The sequence below is a fragment of the Aptenodytes patagonicus genome, chromosome 17 (assembly GCF_965638725.1).
Source record: "Aptenodytes patagonicus chromosome 17, bAptPat1.pri.cur, whole genome shotgun sequence".
Lineage (NCBI taxonomy): Eukaryota > Metazoa > Chordata > Aves > Sphenisciformes > Spheniscidae > Aptenodytes > Aptenodytes patagonicus.
Genome location: NC_134965.1, coordinates 13665873 through 13685337, shown reverse-complemented (window position 1 = coordinate 13685337; position 19465 = coordinate 13665873). Strand labels below are relative to the sequence as shown.

General features: G+C 40.4%; 1 protein-coding gene across 4 annotated transcripts in view; it reads right to left on the bottom strand.

The window, feature by feature from the left end:
* PITPNM3 (PITPNM family member 3) overlaps nt 1-19465 on the bottom strand; it is a 147625-nt gene that overhangs the window by 75879 nt on the left and 52281 nt on the right. For all 4 annotated transcript variants that reach the window (XM_076354776.1, XM_076354780.1, XM_076354779.1 and 1 more), the window contains exon 3: nt 17562-17669. In XM_076354776.1, the coding sequence (XP_076210891.1) occupies nt 17562-17669 (108 nt within the window). The remainder of the gene's footprint in view (nt 1-17561; nt 17670-19465) is intronic.

Here is a 19465-nt window from a genome sequence, read left to right as displayed (position 1 = left end):
TTACCTGCTGAGCAGATTAATGCAAATTGCACATTCAGCTACATATCATCTCCTTTCACTTCACAGCCTCTGATCAGTGAAGATCTACATAATTTATAAACCTAATTTTAAAACATTTACAATTACATAAAAATAATCAGGATAACAGGCTCGCCTCCATGGTTGTTAAGAGATAAAGTTGGAATAATTTAACTTTTGGGCTGATTGGATTGGTTTAAAAATTCTAAAAGCTCACATTGCTCCTAAAATTCTTGCTTACCTCCTCTTCCCTCTCAACCTTCCAGCAAAATAGGCATAAAGCACGTAACTGGCTATGCACAAAGCAGTATATTCCTGGGAAATTCAGAGAGGGAAAAATGGTCAGAAGTGACAATATCTTTATACAGGGGAAGTTAAATCCTTGTTAGTAGGGATATAAGTACAGAACTTCAAGTTTATGACACTAAGCATAAACACACTAAGTCAGCATTTCCAGGTAATCCCCACACTCAGAATCTTCTCAAAGGGGCTGCAGAGTGCTTTTTGCAGTAACTCAGCAAGGGACATGCTGCCTTCACAGCTCATCACCCACTCTGCCCAGGGCTTCCTTTTTAAGCACCAAATATTCTGAAAATTTGCCCTCCAATTTTTTTTTCACGTTGAACTTGGGGTGTGGAGGGAATCTTTCTTCAATCTGTTTTGAAGACCTGTTCTGAGAGCTTATGGGCCCAATTCTGCAATCTACTATAGTAAATATGACTTGCTTGCTTTGGAACAGGGCATATATTTGCTTAAAATTTCAAAAGCGCCTGGAATTATTAGGTGCAAAATACATCCAATTTTTCACAATCGGTTATTTCACAGCACACATGATATTTTAAGCACACGTGTTCACTTTATTGATAACATAAGGAAAGGCAGCCATGAATTTCTGGATTTCTAAAGAAACTCAGAGATCTCAAAACCATCTTAAACTATGCTTAGATTGTGAGCTTAGGGACATGGTTTGGTGGGCACGGTGGTGTTGGGTCGACAGTTGGACTCGATGATCTTAGAGGTCTTTTCCAACCTTAATGATTCTATGATTCTTTTATAGCTTTGAACTTTCAGACATCACAGTTAGACATCTTGTAAAGTCTAGCCCCTAAAAACTTGTTGACACAAAGTTCTTTCCAGCACGTAATTAAAATGTGATGTTATCCACTTTTACAAACATTCACAAAAGGTAGATCCAGAGTATTAGGTTCATTAAATGTCCTTCAGCCACAGGTTCCTAGACTTAGGTTCTCTTCTTTCTTCCTCCTCCTTCTCATGAGTGAAATGTTCTCCAGCTTCAGGACACGCCACAGCACAGACTACAATGCAAGTCTAAAGGCCCCCTAAATCACATTATGTTTCTCTTCACATAGTCATCCCTCAAGAGGTTCAAGGAATATGAACCTAGACTGAAATGCAGACCTGGCATATTTTAAATTACCCTTCTGAAGACATTTACTCTGATAGGATGGGAAAAACTTTAGGGAAAAAAACTTGATGGGAAAATGTCGTGCCTGATTAACCACTTGAGGGCATTCTACTTCACCTGTGTAACTATGGTCCTTGAAAACCAGACTACTAAAGGGCTGAGATGTTAGTCCTACATTTAGAGACAAATTAATGAAGACAGTTTAGTTTATGAGAAGTCTCACCAAATTCAAAGAACTTGATAAAAAAAAAATTATGCTAGTGAAATTAAGGCAGTGGGAACTCTATGCTCTAAAGGAGTGTTAACTATGCTTGTCCAGATATTTTCATCACACAGTAATTTCCACAGAATCTGCAAAAAATTGCCACTTCTCTGGCCTGGAATTAAAAGATTATCTGCAATTACTCTAGTTGCATGCTACCAGCTATTGCAATGCTACAAAAAAAAATTAGCAAGCAGTTTTTTGGGCAGTGCTGAAACCAGAATAGAATCCACTTTACTTTCCCAGAAAGGATTGGTAACACCAGTAGAAGTAAACATATTTATTCACCAGAGAAAGTAGCTGCAGGGAAAAACAAGATTCACAAAGTTACCTTTAGTATCATGCTCTGGTACATAGTGATTACACATACATTTGTCTTTGCAGATCTGTGCTCCTGAGAAGTCAGAGGGCATTTTGTATAACTCTTGTCTCTTGTTTTGCTCTCCCCTGGGATTACATTGCTAATGGGATCAGAATCAGAGGACAGCGCAGCAGAACACAGTTGTGTGCCTCAGCACCAGTGAGATATTAGGGGGATCCTTCTTTGCCTTCTTCCCACACATCCAGTCTTGCAACATTAGCTACTGGAGTGACAGTAGGCTTTAAAAAGGAGTCATGCATACCATAATCATCTGAATTCATTTAACAACATAATTATACCACTGGAACAAACAATGTTTATGCTCCACTTTAGAACATGGCTTTCACCCCAGCAAGAATACCGTGAAATTTAACTTCTGAATAGAAAAAAATCTGGTTTGTTGATATTTTTTTTAATGCCATGGCAAATGTCAAACTTGGGAAAGTAGGGGGGGGAGGAAAAGAGGTAATATACCTACAGATGGTATGACTCTCTCGATGGGAATGGCAGCCAGGGAAACTCTAGGCCCAATGAAACTAATGCAAGAACACATGCTGATTTCAGCATGTAGACTGGATCTTAATACAGGTTGAAAAAGGAAAAGGGAATCTGTGGAGGGACTGCAAGGAAAGCAATACTCTCTGCAGCAGGGCTCAGTTCTCAGCTAAAAATATCTTAGTGGCTAGTTTAAGCTTCCTGCATTTTGCATGCATTTGCTGAGCTGTATTCTAGAACACACAGCATCACAAAATTAAATGACAGCAGTCGCAGAACACTGGTAACCTGCCCTAGTATAAACTGCTACCATAGGTGATTTGCAGAAATCCAGTTCACTGCTTCCTCTAAAACCTGCTGCTAGAAATAAATCTGTTCTTTATACGAGCCATCTGATGTGCCTTGGAATGCTGTTGGCTACTCTAGTTTCCATCTTTCCCTTCCACTGTTCACTCCACTAAGCCAAATTTTCTGTTTGCCACACTTCACCTTATTAGGCAGTGGCAGATGCCATTGCAATAAATTTAATAGCAGCATAAACACTGCAGTCAGATATGTACAAACACCCTCTAATTAATTATATGACTCTAGGAGGACATGACAAGGAGTGTCATGCTACTGGGGGGAAGGAAGAGAGCAGTTTGTTTATGCAGAACATTCACTTTGGACAAAATGAGGCAAGGCAGCCTTCAGAGGAAAGAGAGAGGAAAAAAAAAAATAAACTAGTCAAGGTAAAAATCACTACACTGAAAGCAAAGTCATGAGGGTGTAGAGATTTCTGTTATAACGGAGTGTTTTGACCATTGCATAAATGTTGTAGAACCTTTGAGATGCATGGCAGGTGTAACAAAGCAGACTGAATCAGTGAGCCAATGAAAAATGAGACCAGATGAAGAGCTCACTAAAAACATCTTAGAGTGCACCCAGTCTTGCACAGAAACACTAGTTTCCTGTAGGAGCTTAATGGATCCAACTCAACATAGCTCATAATTTCAGATACTATGGGTTAGTATCCACATCACAACTGACAAGTATCTTAACAAAAAGTCTAAACCATTTGATGTAAAAAATTAACCATTCCCATTTAAGCGGAAAATGCTAATTCACAGCCAAGTTGGCATATCTGCAATATTTTCTCTCTATTCTCTTGACCTAGTCATCAAATCTAACTTTTTTTTTTTTAAACATTAGAAATGCAAAATTCAACAAAACAATTAAGACCCACATATAGTTAGGCTGGAAAGAAATTAGTTGATTCCACCTCTACAGGTTTTATACACAAGAAAGCATCAAGTGAGAAGGAATTATATATATTTCACATTATTATATAAAGAAATTACACAAATATACAAGTTATACAAAGAAAGAAAACAAGAGAGAAAAAAAAAAAACCACCCCAATCTTCCCTGAAAAAAATGACCTTAAAAATCAAATTAACAGCTGCCTTCTTGCCATACTTTGCATTTAACTCAGGGCTGATTGCACCTTGGCGGTTTTCCTTGCCAAAGGTGTATTTAACCACTGCACAGGGAGCTGCAGGCTCTGCTTTACTCCTAACCAAGCACCACATGTACAGATTTAAACACTGTACGAACTTTATTATTGACTTAAACTGAGATGAATTTCATTTTACGAGAAACAATACATGGTTTCCAGACTACAAAGTCTTTCTCTTTCTGCAAAAACATCAATCTGGAGAGTGATGTAGCTAAACTCTCCTCTTACACTTAGGATTTGTATCGACTTAGCAGCAACCCAGTTGACAGTTTGATGAAGATAAATGTCCTGAAGTTGATGAATTACTTCTCTCTCATGTTAATGTTTCTCCATAATACAGGACTGGTTAGACTCTTAATTTGATGGAAAGATAAAGCAATACTGTTCCACAGCCAAATTAAGAACTGTTTATGCCCTATTAAGTAATAAAATACTAATTACTTTCTCACTGATTTCTCATTGACTCCCCTATCTCTACATTCCACCATGGAGTGAGATTAGGGTAAATTTTTGTAGCAGCTGTCAGTGTATCTTACCCTTCTGTCCAGTGTTGTCTCACCCTGTGCTGCATCACATTAGTCTAACCAGAGATTCAAGAGGTCTCAGACAAGAACAAAGGCATTTTCATAAGTGCTTAATGCTCCTGAATGCCCAATATGATTTACGGGAGATCAGTGCACTTTGAAAAGCTGGCCCTTGTGAACAGTCCACTCAAAACCAAACCAAACCAAACCAAACCAAACCAAACCAAACCAAACCAAACTTTCTCAGAACAGAAGAAGAATCACTATCACCAAGTTAAGTCTTTATAGCAGCCTTGTGCACACAAGACAACAGAAAAGATGAATTCCAAGTAGTGCAACAAAAGCTATTGTGAATCCTAGGGCTTTAGAATTGCAATGGAAGCACCAAACACAAGGGTACCCAATGTACTATTGTGGAAGTAGCCAGTGACTGACCATCCCTTCCATGCAGTCTCTGCTAAAAGCTACTAGGACAGATTCTGCTCTCCATTTTACTGCTGTAAGTCCAGTTTCTTCAGCAGGGTAACTCTGTACAGTAGTCTTTGCAAAGGATCAAAAGGTATTTGCATCAAAAGGCACTGCAATTGAGAGATGACTGCTGCACATTTTCTGGAAGCATAAATATGTGGTAGTAATGCTTGTTTCAAATTAGTGTGAAATATCATAGTATAATTGGACGATGCTCTTAGTCATATGGTTTAGTTTTAGGTAGTCCTGCAAAGAGCAGGGAGTTAGACTTGATGATCCTTATGGGTCCCTTCCAGCTTGAGATATTCTGATTCTATGAATTAGGTTACTCCACAGATGTATATTAATCTTAACCAAAAACATTATTCTTGTCTTCCAGCTCTGTCCAGTGCCTTGTGCACAGTATGACAGGAGAACAGAGATAGCAGTTGAGGGAATCAACAGGAACTTGCCCATTATCTCTTAGAAATGTGCTGCTTCACATATAAAACAGGCTTTTTTTTCCCCTTAGGCTAGACGGAAAAAGATGAGATCCAAAAGATATCATATCAGAGGGTAAAAAAATCATCACTCAGTGATGTATTTACTGTACTTAAGATCTCAGGAAATACTTTTTTAAAAGGGAGTTACAAAGAATAGCTGGAATGGTGGGGAGTCACAGTGCATGCCATGACTGCATTTATCAGCAGTCCTGGTTAACAAGGGAGGTCTGTTACGGCTGGAGGCTTGCCAATGTGATGCCCATCTACAAGAAGGGCCGGAAGGAGAATCCGGGGAAATACAGGCCTGTCAGCCTGACCTCGGTGCCAGGGAAGATTATGGAGCAGTTCATCTTGAGGGCGCTCACAAGGCATGTGTGGGACAACCAGGGGATCAGGCCCAGCCAGCACGGGTTCATGAAAGGCAGGTCCTGCTTGACCAACCTGATCTCCTTCTATGACCAGGTGACCCGTCTAGTGGATGAGGGAAAGGCTGTGGATGTGGTCTACCTGGACTTCAGTAAGGCCTTTGACACCGTCTCCCACAGCATTCTCCTGGAGAAACTGGCGGCTCATGGCTTAGACAGGTGTACTCTGCGCTGGGTCAAAAACTGGCTGGACGGCCGGGCCCAGAGAGTTGTGGTGAATGGAGTTACATCCAGTTGGCGGCCGGTCACGAGTGGTGTTCCCCAGGGCTCAGTTTTGGGGCCGGTCTTGTTCAATATCTTTATCAATGATCTGGATGAGGGGATTGAGTGCACCCTCAGTAAGTTTGCAGATGACACCAAGTTGGGCGGGAGTGTTGATCTGCTCAAGGGTAGGAAGGCTCTACAGAGGGACCTGGACAGGCTGGATCGATGGGCCAAGGCCAACTGGATGAGATTCAACAAGGACAAGTGCCGGGTCCTGCACTTGGGACACAACAACCCCAAGCAACGCTACAGGCTTGGGGAAGAGTGGCTGGAAAGCTGCCTGTCGGAAAAGGACCTGGGGGTGTTGGTCGACAGCCAGCTGAACATGAGCCAGCAGTGTGCCCAAGTGGCCAAGAAGGCCAATAGCATCCTGGCCTGTATCAGAAATAGTGTGGCCAGCAGGAGTAGGGAAGTGATCGTGCCCCTGTACTCGGCACTGGTGAGGCCGCACCTCGAGTACTGTGTTCAGTTTTGGGCCCCTCACTACAAGAAGGACGTTGAGGTGCTGGAGCGTGTCCAGAGAAGGGCAACAAAGCTGGTGAAGGGTCTGGAGAACAAGTCTGATGAGGAGCGGCTGAGGGAACTGGGGTTGTTTAGCCTGGAGAAAAGGAGGCTGAGGGGAGACCTCATCGCTCTCTACAACTCCCTGAAAGGAGGTTGTAGTGAGGTGGGCGCCGGTCTCTTCTCCCAAGTAACTAGTGATAGGACGAGAGGAAATGGCCTCAAGTTGCACCAGGGGAGGTTTAGACTGGACATGAGGAAAAATTTCTTTACTGAAAGAGTGGTTAAACATTGGAACAGGCTGCCCAGGGAAGTGGTTGAGTCACCATCCCTGGAAGTATTTAAAAGACGTGTAGATGAGGCACTTAGGGACATGGTTTAGTGGGCATGGTGGTGTTGGACTGACGGTTGGAGTCGATGATCTTAGAGGTCTTTTCCAACCTTAATGATTCTACGATTCTATGAATTCAACAGAATTTTATGGTCTACCATTCATAAGCCACAGTCTTTGGGGAACAATTCTTTGCAAGTTTTAAGATGAAAAGCACAGAATTTGTCTTTTCAAAAAATCAGTAGGAATTGCACAGCTCAATCCTAGGTGGTGCAGAAAGGGCAGGAATTGCAGGTTTCCATACACAGACCTAACACAACTTGCCCAACAGTAGCACCTCCCAGCTCCAAACGACTATCTTGTAATGGGCTGGGTGTGAAGACTAAAAGTTTAATCTAAATCAACAATTCAAATGTGTCCCAGAAAGAGAGCAATATTACTGTCAGCCCTATTTTCCAGACAGACAATCAATGCATTAAAAGATGAAAAGATCGGAGTAACCTGGTCTTGTGCAATGGGACCAAAAAAGGCCTTTCACTCACCTCATATGAAAATTTCCAGTTGTGAAAGCTGATCATGTCCATCTATTTTGCTGGTTACCAGTAAAGCAATCCATCAGTCTGTATGTGTGGCATATGAAGCACAGGAAAAGTGAATTTCACAGGCATTTTACAGTCAGTTATGTTTTAAACAACTAAAAATGAAATTGCATTTCATCAATTGCCTACCTGAGAATTCATCCTCATTTGAAGCACTTTAATTCAATTAGCTGGATTTGCAGCGTAAAATAGTAGCATATTGCTGACAGAACTGACCAATGGCTCTTAAAATTTAATTAGGGTGTATTAAATCAATAGTCATCCTTTGTGGCAAGCTGTATTACTGAAATTACATTGTTATTTGCTTGCTTGTTTACTTTATATTCTACAAAAATACCATTAATTATAGCTTTTAAAAAAAAAATTTCATATTGCAGAAATAAGGTTGCAAGCCCAGGGTATGCAGCAGATTTTAGAATGTCTTCTTGGCTTCAGGCACGAGAAGCATATTGACAATTCCAATCCTACCAATTTAAGGATGCTGACCGCCTTAAGCCTGTTGTACAAATTAAGTTTCAAAACAAAGAAACAGTCAAGGTTCACTGGGGTTTTGCCTGTTTCACTTTTTTTTGTGTGCATTTGTGGTTTTTTTAATGTTTACATTTCAGAAAATGCAAATGTCTTAAAACCAAAACTATCCACAGAAATGTGACTTTTTTTTTTCCTCACAAAGACTTCAAAAGAAACAAACTCACTGCAAAACAGCCAACAGACAAATGTTTATGGAACCCTTCTAAAAGAAGCCCAAGTTCAAGCTCCTGCTACAAATCTGGTAGAACTGGAATTTAAACTGTTTTACAGAAAACTTGAGTAATTGTATTGGGTTTACATAGCAAGGTCTTGGTAGTGGGGGCCTACAGGGGTGGCTTCTGTGAGAAGGCAAAGGAAGCTGCCCCCATGTCCAACAGAGCAAGCTCCAGCCAGCTCCAAGACGGACCTGCCGCTGCCCAAAGCTGAGCCCATCAGCAACGCTGGTAGCACCTCTGTGATAACGTATTTAAGAAGGGGTAAAACGCACTGTGCAACAGCTGTGAGAGAGAGAAGTGAGAAAATGTGAGAAACAACTATGCAGACACCAAAGTCAGTGAAGAAGGAGGAGGAGGAGGAGGAGGAGGTGCTTCAGGCACTGGAGCAGAGATTCCCCTGCGGCCCATGGAGGAGACCATGGTGACACAGGTTCTCCCCCTACAGCCCATGGAGGACCACAGTGGAGCAGATAACCACCCTTCAGCCCATGGAGGACCCCATGCTGGAGCAGGTGGATGTGCCCTGAAGGAAGCTGCAAGCTGAGCAGAGCCCACACTGGAGCAGGCTCCTGACAGGAACTGTGGCCCACAGAGAGAAAACCATGCTGGAGCAGGTTTTCTGGCAGGACCTGTGGCCCGTGGGGGACCCACGCTGGAGCAGTCCTTTCCTGAATGACTGCACCCTGTGGAAAGGACCCATGCTGGAGCAGATCTTGAGGAACTGCAGCCTGTGGGAACAACCCACACTGGAAAAGTTTATGAAGGATTGTATCCCATGGGATGGACCCCAGGCTGGCACAGGGGAAGAGCATGAGGAGGAAGGAGCAGCAGAGACGAAGCGTTAAGAACTGACCACAACCTCAGCTCCCCATCCCCTTGCATTGCTCGGGAAGGGGGGAGAAGAGCTGGGAATGAAGTCAAGCCTGGGAAGAAGGGAAGAGTGGGGGGAAGGTGTTTTTAGTTTCATTTCTCACTAGCCTACTCTGTTACAATTAATTGGTAATAAATTAAATTAATTTCCCCAAGTCAAGTCTGTTTTGCCTGTGATGGTAATTGGTAAGTAACCTCCCTGCCCTTATCTCAACCCACAAGCTTTTCATTGTGTTTTCTCCTCCTGTTCTGCTGAGAAGTCGGGGTGATAGAGTGGCTTAGTGGGACCAAAAAAAAAATCCTGTCTTTAAGATATAAATGTCCTTTCCATAGCAAAGAGTGGAATGATGAATCAAGAGAGAACAGTGAAATTTGTAAATATCCCATATGAATTTATAATGGTTATTTCGGAATCCGGGATCTGAAACCAAATCCCCTTCAACCGGCTGAGGGCAACGGAGGCTATTATCACCCATCCCTTTGGAACAGTTTTCACCTGTCACAATGGACCAACTGACCCTGTAGAGCTTCCTTTCATATAGTATGCTACTCCACTTCAGTCTTGGAAGCTCTTGTTTGAGTACTCTGGATAACAGCCTGGTTAATTTCTCTCTTCAGTGGGCCAGACAACCACTTCACACACTCATCAACAAAACATTGTGTGACTACAATCTTCTAATTCTCCGTGGTCTTTTCATGATGCAGCAGTCATCCTAGATACCAAGGTCTTCTGAATTCTGTACATGCAAAAAAAATGACTGAGATTAAAAAGGTCCTCCAAATCATTCAAAAGATATGGCCTACTTGAAAGGAGATTGCTGTCCTCTTAGGTGTACCCTTGCACTAGAATCATCAATAATATGACCATCTTATCATAAGGAGATGTACACTTCACAATGAATTCATACGCCCAAATTCCAGCCTCCAGGACCAGCTCCAATTGTTCTTCTGTGCTACCAGGACACCTTGGTCTTAAATAGCACTGCATATCCAAATGAATCTACGCAAGTTATAAGTTTACACAAAAATATCATCATAGTTGGGGGTGAAGAAAACATATCCTTATAGTTGGGGGTGAAGAAAGGTTAAAAAATCCCACATTTTCAAATGTGATCTATAGTAGGTAACCCTATAAAGTATATGTCTCAATATGTTTGAGTATGAGCTGCATGAAGACCAGAGTGTCAGAAGAGATGAAAGAAAAGAATGAAGAAGTCTTGACTACCAAACTCCTGCCTAGGACACAAATCTACTCTGCACCAAGTGTAGGCACATTAATTTCACTTAAGTTGGACCAACCTTAAAGCAGAGGAGCTTTAGGCACCTGAACAAGAATGAAACAAATCAAACAGAAGGTAATACATGATTAAAAGCACTGCACTTAAGCAGGAACTGCTTAAAAACACACACGCACAAAATCAGTTGCCAGAAGATGTAAGTGTTAGTCATTCTAATTTTCATCAACTTTTCAGTTAGAGTATTTTAAAAGGCAACAGAGCACTTACTACATTCTTGCTAGTATAAAAATAATATTTTGTGAGGTATGCCAAGCATTGACTCTACAGTTAGAAAACAATAGAGTAGCCATTATTCAGTCGTGATCCATTTTCCTTTTACTGCAAGTAATCACAAATAATGCCTCTCAGGATCACAAGTGTTTCACCAATAAAGAGCCAAATTTTATGTTTTGCCTTATGTGCAATAATATACACCACAGTCGCTTTACTGAGACTCCATGCAGTAACCAAGCACAGAATTCGGCTCTTTAATGGAGTAGCTAGGTTTGTCTCTGGACTAGAAATCTGCAGGATGATACTGTATAACAGTTGGCAATAAGAATGCTTCTCCACTTGTTTCTTAGAGGTCACAAAGTGACCTCAGATGGTTATAACGGTTGGCATTCATGCAGCTAAAATTGTAACTGTTGTTCTAGATGCTCAGTTCTCTGTATCACTTGGCCAGGCCCCAGACCTGGATAAACCCCTTGAGGAAACATTAAAGTCATTTTCATCAGAGCCTGCAGCAAATGTGCATAAGCAAGCAGACACTTCCATGCATCTCCAATATATTCTTTATGCACCAGAAGAGCAATAAAACTTGACTGCTTTCCAAAGGAGCTCTTAATGATCATGTTACTTAAAACACTGGAGCTCAACATACGTCCTGTCATACAACACGGTCTTTTGAGAGACAAAGCCAGACAGATTTATTTTTGCTTTTTGTACTGAGGTCAAGGTTCCCTTATTTGTCTTAAGTAATTTCATAGCTTTACCGCAATATAACTTTGAGAAGGTTCAGAACAAGAAAAGTCACCTATTGCCATTTTAATGAGCATACAAACTTTATCCACAAGTGTATTTGCCCTCAGATATTAAGTACATCTTCTGGTGAAAGCCAGAAATTGCATGCTCCTGAGAAGCATGAGTTGTGCAAGAGCAGACAGTCAAAAGAATCAGAAATTGCACACAGCGATTTTCAGATGTTCTCTAATTCTATCACATCTTACAAAGATGTGTATTTCTTTTCCTTAGAAGAAATAATGACCAAACAAGAACATGACAATTACCTATTATCCCACAACTACACCACAAATTCACATTACTGCAAATATCCTGCTATTGTGATTTTAATACATAAGCTAAAATAGGCCATTTCAACCTTCCTACTCACACATCCATCTATCTTTCTGGAGATCATTTCCACATCTCTCTAAATTTCTAAGGGAAGCTTTCGTAGGAAAAAGCTATTCACAGAGAAGAAAGATGCACAAGCACTTTCCACTCACTGCCAGACAAACTTTCCTTCAGGAACTCTCCCACCAACGCTAAGGACAACAGCTCTCTTTCTACCCATGTCAAGGTCAGTAAGCAAAGCTGTTACACATACAATGCATTCCTATCACATTACTGAGTAATTAAAAGTAGTATGACAGGGCAAATAGTCAAAGGAGGTCCATAAAGATTGCATTAAGATCTCAAGCTTGGCATTTGCTAAATTCTGAAATCTTGGCTTTGCAAACTTAGTTCTGGGATATTTGGCAACTGTAATGAAATATAGCCTGTCCTGACCTTCTGGTGTGTTGGGCTCCTGTCACTTCAGTGAAGGGCTGAAAGTGAGATCTGCGATGTCAGCCAGCCAACTGAATAGGCACACTGTTTTCACATCCAAACTGCTTCGCAGCAGCAAAGGGACAACACAGTCCCAAAACTCACTTGTGTCATAAAAGCTACAAACGATCTTGGAAATCCACTGCTCTTACGGTTTCTAAGGTTGTTTTTGCTTTATAAAAAGCACAGAGCTAAATAACAGACAATGAAAAATTAAGCCTCTGGGCAAGAGGAAGAGAGTCCAATGTCCCTCAAAAGGCAAGTCAGTCTCCTTTTGTTCAAAAGGGAACCAGTTGTGCTAAAAAATGCTACTGACAGAAAAAACACATGGAAGAAATAATAGAAAGGAATGGAGAGTAGCAGCACAAGTAACAAGACAACACAGTCCTTAATGAACTGAGAGTTTGAATACCTTCAGCATGATCTCCAGACAAATTTTTTTCTGCAAAGCAATTTTTTAATTTTATATGTTCACGCTATTCTTGCTTGCTTTTCTTGTGGAAGAGACACAATCAGCAGAGGGTAGCAGAGAGCTCAGCAAACCAAAAATCCCTACCAATTAACTGCAACATGTAGGGATAATGACTGCACGAGAGACAGCAGTACCTCAATGTTAAAACCGTTCAAAGGCTTGAACAAAACACTTTTTTTTTGTTTCTCCAAAGCAAATTTGGAGAAAACAAACAGTAAACAGGAAATACTAAAAAGACCACTCCATTTCAACACAGCTGCCTTTCCCATCCTGCCATGATCAGTCAGTCCTGGTTGGAGTATTTCACTATACCAAGAAACAGCAGCTGGTAGCGAAAGGAACATTACTGCAGTCACAAAAAGGATACATACCCTTGTTGATTAGCAAAACTGCTTGTGTGATCATTATGCAAGCACCTTAGCCATTGTGAAATTTTTCCACAATTGTACCAAGGTCAACTATAGGTGGAATTCTGTTCTTTTCCCTGCTGCAAGACACTTGCGGTATATACAGCTGGTGTACAGAAGACCCTTCTCCTTTCCAGACACCTTCTACGTCATCTCTCAGTGAAAGAAGGCAGTACAAGAAAAGCGAAGCCTAGCAACCTTTGCCTAGAAGAAACCTCTCTGGCATTTCTGGTAAGACGGCCAGAAATCCAAGTTGTCCAGCAATGGTTGTTGGCTCACTGAGGACAGGCAGAAAACCAGAGAGCCACAGACAAAAGCAGAAACTCAACACAAGAAAAATCATAAAACTTGTGTGTTTTGTTAAATGATGCCAAAAAAGAGGCCTGAAGTTGCAATGTAGCTTGCACAAATTTATGCACAGCAGCCCTGTCTGTGGCAATGATCCAGAAAATGCCAGCGGCTTCTACCCACCAGTTAGGAAGGCAGAGGTGAATAAAATTCCCCAGCGTGGAAGTTACCAACCCAGGAAGGGCAATCTGATCTACTAAAGCTGCAGAACGCAACCTTTTTCTCACTGCAGTTCAGTGTAATTAAAGCTGGTTCATGTTCATGGATGTGTGATGCTGGTCAGCTGGCAAAGCCCAGATATATTGGCATTGAACCACATTGCCCATTGCTTGACAGTGGCATGTTTCTTCTACTCTTTAGAAAAATAAGATGGGATGGGGGGGGGGGGGGGAAGAGGTGACAAAATGAAGGGCTAAGAGCAGTAAAGCTTGCTGTCTGTATATGGAGACTGAATCATAGCAGCACTGCTAATCTCCAACTGCAATGGCAAGCATGTATCTCCCCTATGGAGCTCTGCGGTTCTTCATCCATTTTAGATGTTTCTGGATTCCCTCACACTTTAATTTGTGTGTGTGAGAGAAAAGAAAAAAGAAATGGTATGTTAAACTCTTATAACACTTTCCATCTCTCAAGTCCACATTTTAAAAAAGGCCAAATATAACAAGAGACAGGCAACTGAGGGAGAGAGGACAACCCTACTATTCATGTGACCTTATTTTAAGTCTCATGCAGATTTGGTCTCAAACAAACATGTTTTGACCTCACAGGTAACGTCAACTCCAGCTATGGCATTTTTTCCCCCAGGGTTTCACCCTTTGAAATGCTGACACACGTTTAAGTTTACATGTCAATTACTAGCTTGGATTGAATGACATGTTTTTTCTGCAGCAAGTATTTGCCTAGTTTGCCAGTTAAAATGTACAGAAACCTCATTTCCCACTACAAAGAAACTCAAGTAACAAAATATAAAGCATATATTGAATTCAAAAGTATGCAAATAGTCTTTGCTGTATGTGCAAAGACTTCTTCACCTCACTTTCTCACTGCACTGTGTCAAGAGTACAAAAACAAACCAACAACAACTTCAACCTTACAAACATTAACAATATATACTTAAAGTAAGGATATGAACTCAAGATAGCTGGAGGAAATGTAAAGCACTGAAATCCAACAGGCTGAATTTGTTCCTAGTGCTCAGTACATGCAATTTTCCTTTACATAAGGGACAGATACTTTGCACCAGGAGTGAATTTAAATGCATGACTATGATGTGTGAAAATGCTTCTGTTCCACAACAGGGAAGGCATCTGCATCAACATAATTTATGCAGCTGTATGAGTTTTTAATTCAGCTTGATTGCTGTTTGTGTTATTTTCTGTAATGAAAACTTAATAAATTTAAATGCTGCTGCCAACTTTCCCCCAAAGACTTATTTCTGCCTCTGATGTGAAAGGTTGTGCTGGTCAAGTGCTCTCAGTCACACTTACTAAGAATCAATGATTGAATTAAATTATATACTTGCCATTTACAAAGTTCCTGAGGACCTTGTCTGTCTCACATTGGAATTCTGGCATTACCTAAGTAAGTAGCATCCAGTGGGTCTTCAGCTCTGCCCAGAGCATACTGCATCTTCTCATACATCTTCATTTGTTGAAGAGCCCATAATCATGTGCTTTATTAATCAATTTATTAAACCATGAAAAAGAACCAGTGCTCTGCTCTCTGCACAGGCACCCAGCAAAACCACTAGAGACTGACTGAATTGTAACAAAGCTCTCTGCAACCAAAGCCAATGAACTCATCATTCTCTGAGAGCCATAAGTAAATCCATCTTGGGGGGGTGGGGTTCCCTGAACCAGCAGACCATACTCCTCACATCTTTCCACTGAATGAGTGAAGTACCCTGGGAAAGAAGCCATATAGGACATCTTCCTCTTTTCTACATAATGTTTTTAAAGAGAGAATCCAGCTTTACCTGAACTTTTAATTTTTTACTATAAACAATTGGGCTAAGGCTGAAATATCTTTCTACTGTGGCACAGAAGACAACATAGTCTTCCTTCAAACATTGTCCTCCTTCCCTCTTTGCCTTTATAATTTGCATCTGGTGGTTGCTAATCACAGACTTTTCTAAAATTGCTGAATCAATAACACTGTTCAGTCTTGTTAAGCTATAACAAAAGCACTGCACAATTATCTGCACTAACACCACTGCAATATGACCTATCAGCACCTGGCAGATAATTCTATGAAGATAAGATACAGATGAGTACAGGTAAGGCAAAAAAGAAAAAATAATAATTAAAAAAAAATATCAACAAGTAGCTAATCAATAGGACTAAATCTGAGAGTACAAGGTGACAGAGGAAAGAAGGAAATGCACATAATTGCCTCGCCTATTTAGAAAGCTGATGTATTTAGCAGGGGTGCATCAGGGAAAATAGATTCTAACTGGCAGTGTGCGTTACAGCCAGAACTCTTTCTTTTGCGTTACTGAAATCACATTCTGGCATAATGAGATATGGTACATGTAATATTGGCTCAGACTGGTGTTAGCCCAGTTCTTAACGACTTCAATCCTTGCCTGACATCTCTGTTCAAGAACGGTCAAAATCAGCACAATGAACCGCGACCTAAAAGCCACAGTACACTTGCAGCATACGTGAAGCAATCTCGGAATGTAGATGCATCTTACACATTGGCCAATTCATCAAATGCTTTGAGTTAGGTACACTGGCTCTAAAGCCTCTTCTAATATAATATCTGCAAGAATGCAAGGATAGCTGGTTCTTGGCAAGTCATTTAGAAGACTAACTCATATTTGATGCAATACTGTATTAATTTTTCTTGCTACTTTGTAGCAGAGAAAATGGTATATTTACAACACATACAGTATCTCTTACAAATTGCCATTGAATCTCTGACTCTAAATGAAGTAAGTTACCAAGCAACATAAGTGAGGCCTTGATATCATTAAGAGTAAATGCAAAACAGAAAAGTTTTTTCTTCTCTAATTACCTATTTAACAATTGTAAATACACTGTGTGTATTGTGTCTACCTGTCACTTAAATACTATCTAAATAAATCATGCTCATGGTAGGTAATCAAGAAGTTTGTGACTCAGATATTACTTTTCTACACCTGTATACTAAAATAGACCTGTTCACAGCTATCTTCAGAATTGACTACATGTAGCAAATCCTTAAAGAAAAGCCTCCTGAAAAGGCTCTTAAAATGGACAAATCCGTCAAATTCTTTAAAAAGCTAGATTAATTAACAAGCACCATTATACATGAGCCCCATACCACCGACGGGTAAGGAAGTTTGGTCCTTCTCTCTCCCAGAGTCACTGAGGTAATTTTAATTTTCAAACGACTAGGCAATTTAGGAGCCAAAGTAACAATTAAAGGAAGACTGCTTAGGCTTTTGTCCTAGGTGTTGGATTCTTACTGGTGTATCAGTGCCCATTTCCCACTCATTTCAGTGGCACAGTTACCTAAATGTTTACCTAAAACGGGCCCCAAATACTCCTGAAAGTATGTGTCCCCTTGAAAATTCCAGATAATTATTTGCTGACTTTAAGAAGCAAAATAACCCAATGGCAACGACCAACAAGTCTCTTATATATGTTGATTACAGGAAACATGCAAAACATAAGTTGTGGTCTTGTAATCTATCTCATAGTTGTTGAGCTGAGTCCAACATTGACTTCCCACTGAAGTCAATAAATTTGTATTACCTGGCCTGCCAGAGAAGAAGTTTCCTCCTGAAAGAGATCATTGCAATTAATTTCTCAGCACTAAAATATTACTTACATGTCTATGTAAAGCTTTTAACTATGGGTACTGTAAATGATATTTCTGTTGAGTATTTACATAATATCTGACAACTAATTGCTTCTGTAGTCATATTTTCTTGTTAACTTTAAATTAATATGTAAGGCGAGCTAAACATTACCTTGATTTTCTTCCAGTTTCCCAATTGTTTCTATCTGCTCAACAAGGTCGTTTGAGTTCCACTGGCTCATGCCTATGAGAATGGCACTTTTTCCTTCCACCATCTCTTCTGTAGGAGGAAAATGGAGAACACAATAAATTGCAGTGACAAACAAGAGAAAAAAGACAGGGTGAGAACTAGTAATTGAGAGAGAAATAAACACTCATCATGGTCCCTATGTGCATGACTCTCCAGGAAAGCTTCTCGCTTACCGATATGCCCTACAGCGTACCTACATGCTTCATATATTGTGTGCAGGAAAACCATGGAAAAGAGAGGACTGCCTGAATTTTTGCTCTTACCTTGAGCAGTCACTTAAAAACAAAGCTTATAATAAATCACTTTGAGTGTTTAATATCAAGTAACAGAATTAGCCAGAATTCTTCCCCCCTCTTGGAAAAAATTCGTAATTTTTTTTACTTGTTCTGCAAGCATTGCAGAACGAAGATCAAACCCCCCTAAAATAATTATGCACATCTGTGTTTTTTTCCTAACAGCTAACAAAAGCTTCACTTAACCTACCAGTTTTGCCCAATCCGTGGTTCTCATTCTTCAGTTTCTACAAACTGAAAATACTTTCAGTATTAAAGCACCAACCTGTAATTTTTTTTTTCATGAAATTGACATTTCATGAAGGCTGACAATAGACTAAAACTATTTTCTCACCAGAAGTCATGTAAATATTTTTTATTTAATATTTACCCCAGCCCTGGGAAGTAATTTAGTAGGCTGAAAGCCTAGGGATACTCTTTCTTATGGGACTGAATGGAGCAGACGTGCTTCAGAGTACATGCACTGAAAAAGACAAAAGCTTGCTACTGTCAGTATCACTGTAAGCTGCTTGAAAAACGAATGGCCTTTTTGTTCTAAAAGCCTCCCACCTGATAGAGGAATACAAACACCACACTTTCACAGATATAATTCAGTCACCACTAACCCTGCCTCCATAATCCAGTAGCAACGTGAACAAAAAAACCTGATTTTCTGTGGGTGATATGTGTGAAAATGCTGTAATAATACTGTTGAACTAGTAACTATCTAGCACTGATACAATTATATAATACATACTGATTACATACTTATACTATAGAGTAATCAAAACAGTCCACAATAGTTCACAAACTGTATGAGCTGCTCAGAACACGAATACAACACTTTCCAAGATGCAAGGGAAACCTCAGACAAAATACTGGGGCTTTTATCAGTCATACACTGGCAGTTCAACATTCATTTCAGCCTGAAAAGAGAGCTGTAAATGTGTCTATAATTAAAAGCATTTTAAAGTTTACTATATATCACAATTTTAACCTGTAATCCAAAGTAGTATTTTCCTACTCTAGACTGGCCTGAAGTGAAAGTCTCTCTGTAAAAGTCAGCATTAAACCATCAGTATTAGCCAGTAGATTTCAGTATCCTAAAATTCTGACTTCAGAACATTCAAAAGGCAGAGCAGGGGGAAGAACGGACACACAGACCATTTTAAGGCTTTTCAAGCATGTTTTTTTCCCTTTTATCAAAGCCACCTGTGCTCCACAAAGCTTTAAATTTTCATCCAGGGACACAGAGACATAATGGAATGGCACCAAGCCCACAGCACAGAGAACCAGCTCTTTTATTGGGATCCCATCCAGGGAGGGGGGCAGGAAAAGCTGAAAGCACAAAACACAAACCATAGATATTCTCTCTCTCTCTTAAAAAAAACCCAAAAACAAACAGGCCTAGAATTTGTAGAAAAACATTTTCCTTCAATTTAACAGCTGTTTGGCAAGAAGGGTACATTAGTCCTTTACTGAATAAATTTACTAAAAGCATTTCAGCCTGGCTGTACACAGCCCAGAATGGTCTTTGTACCTAGGGTGAGTACA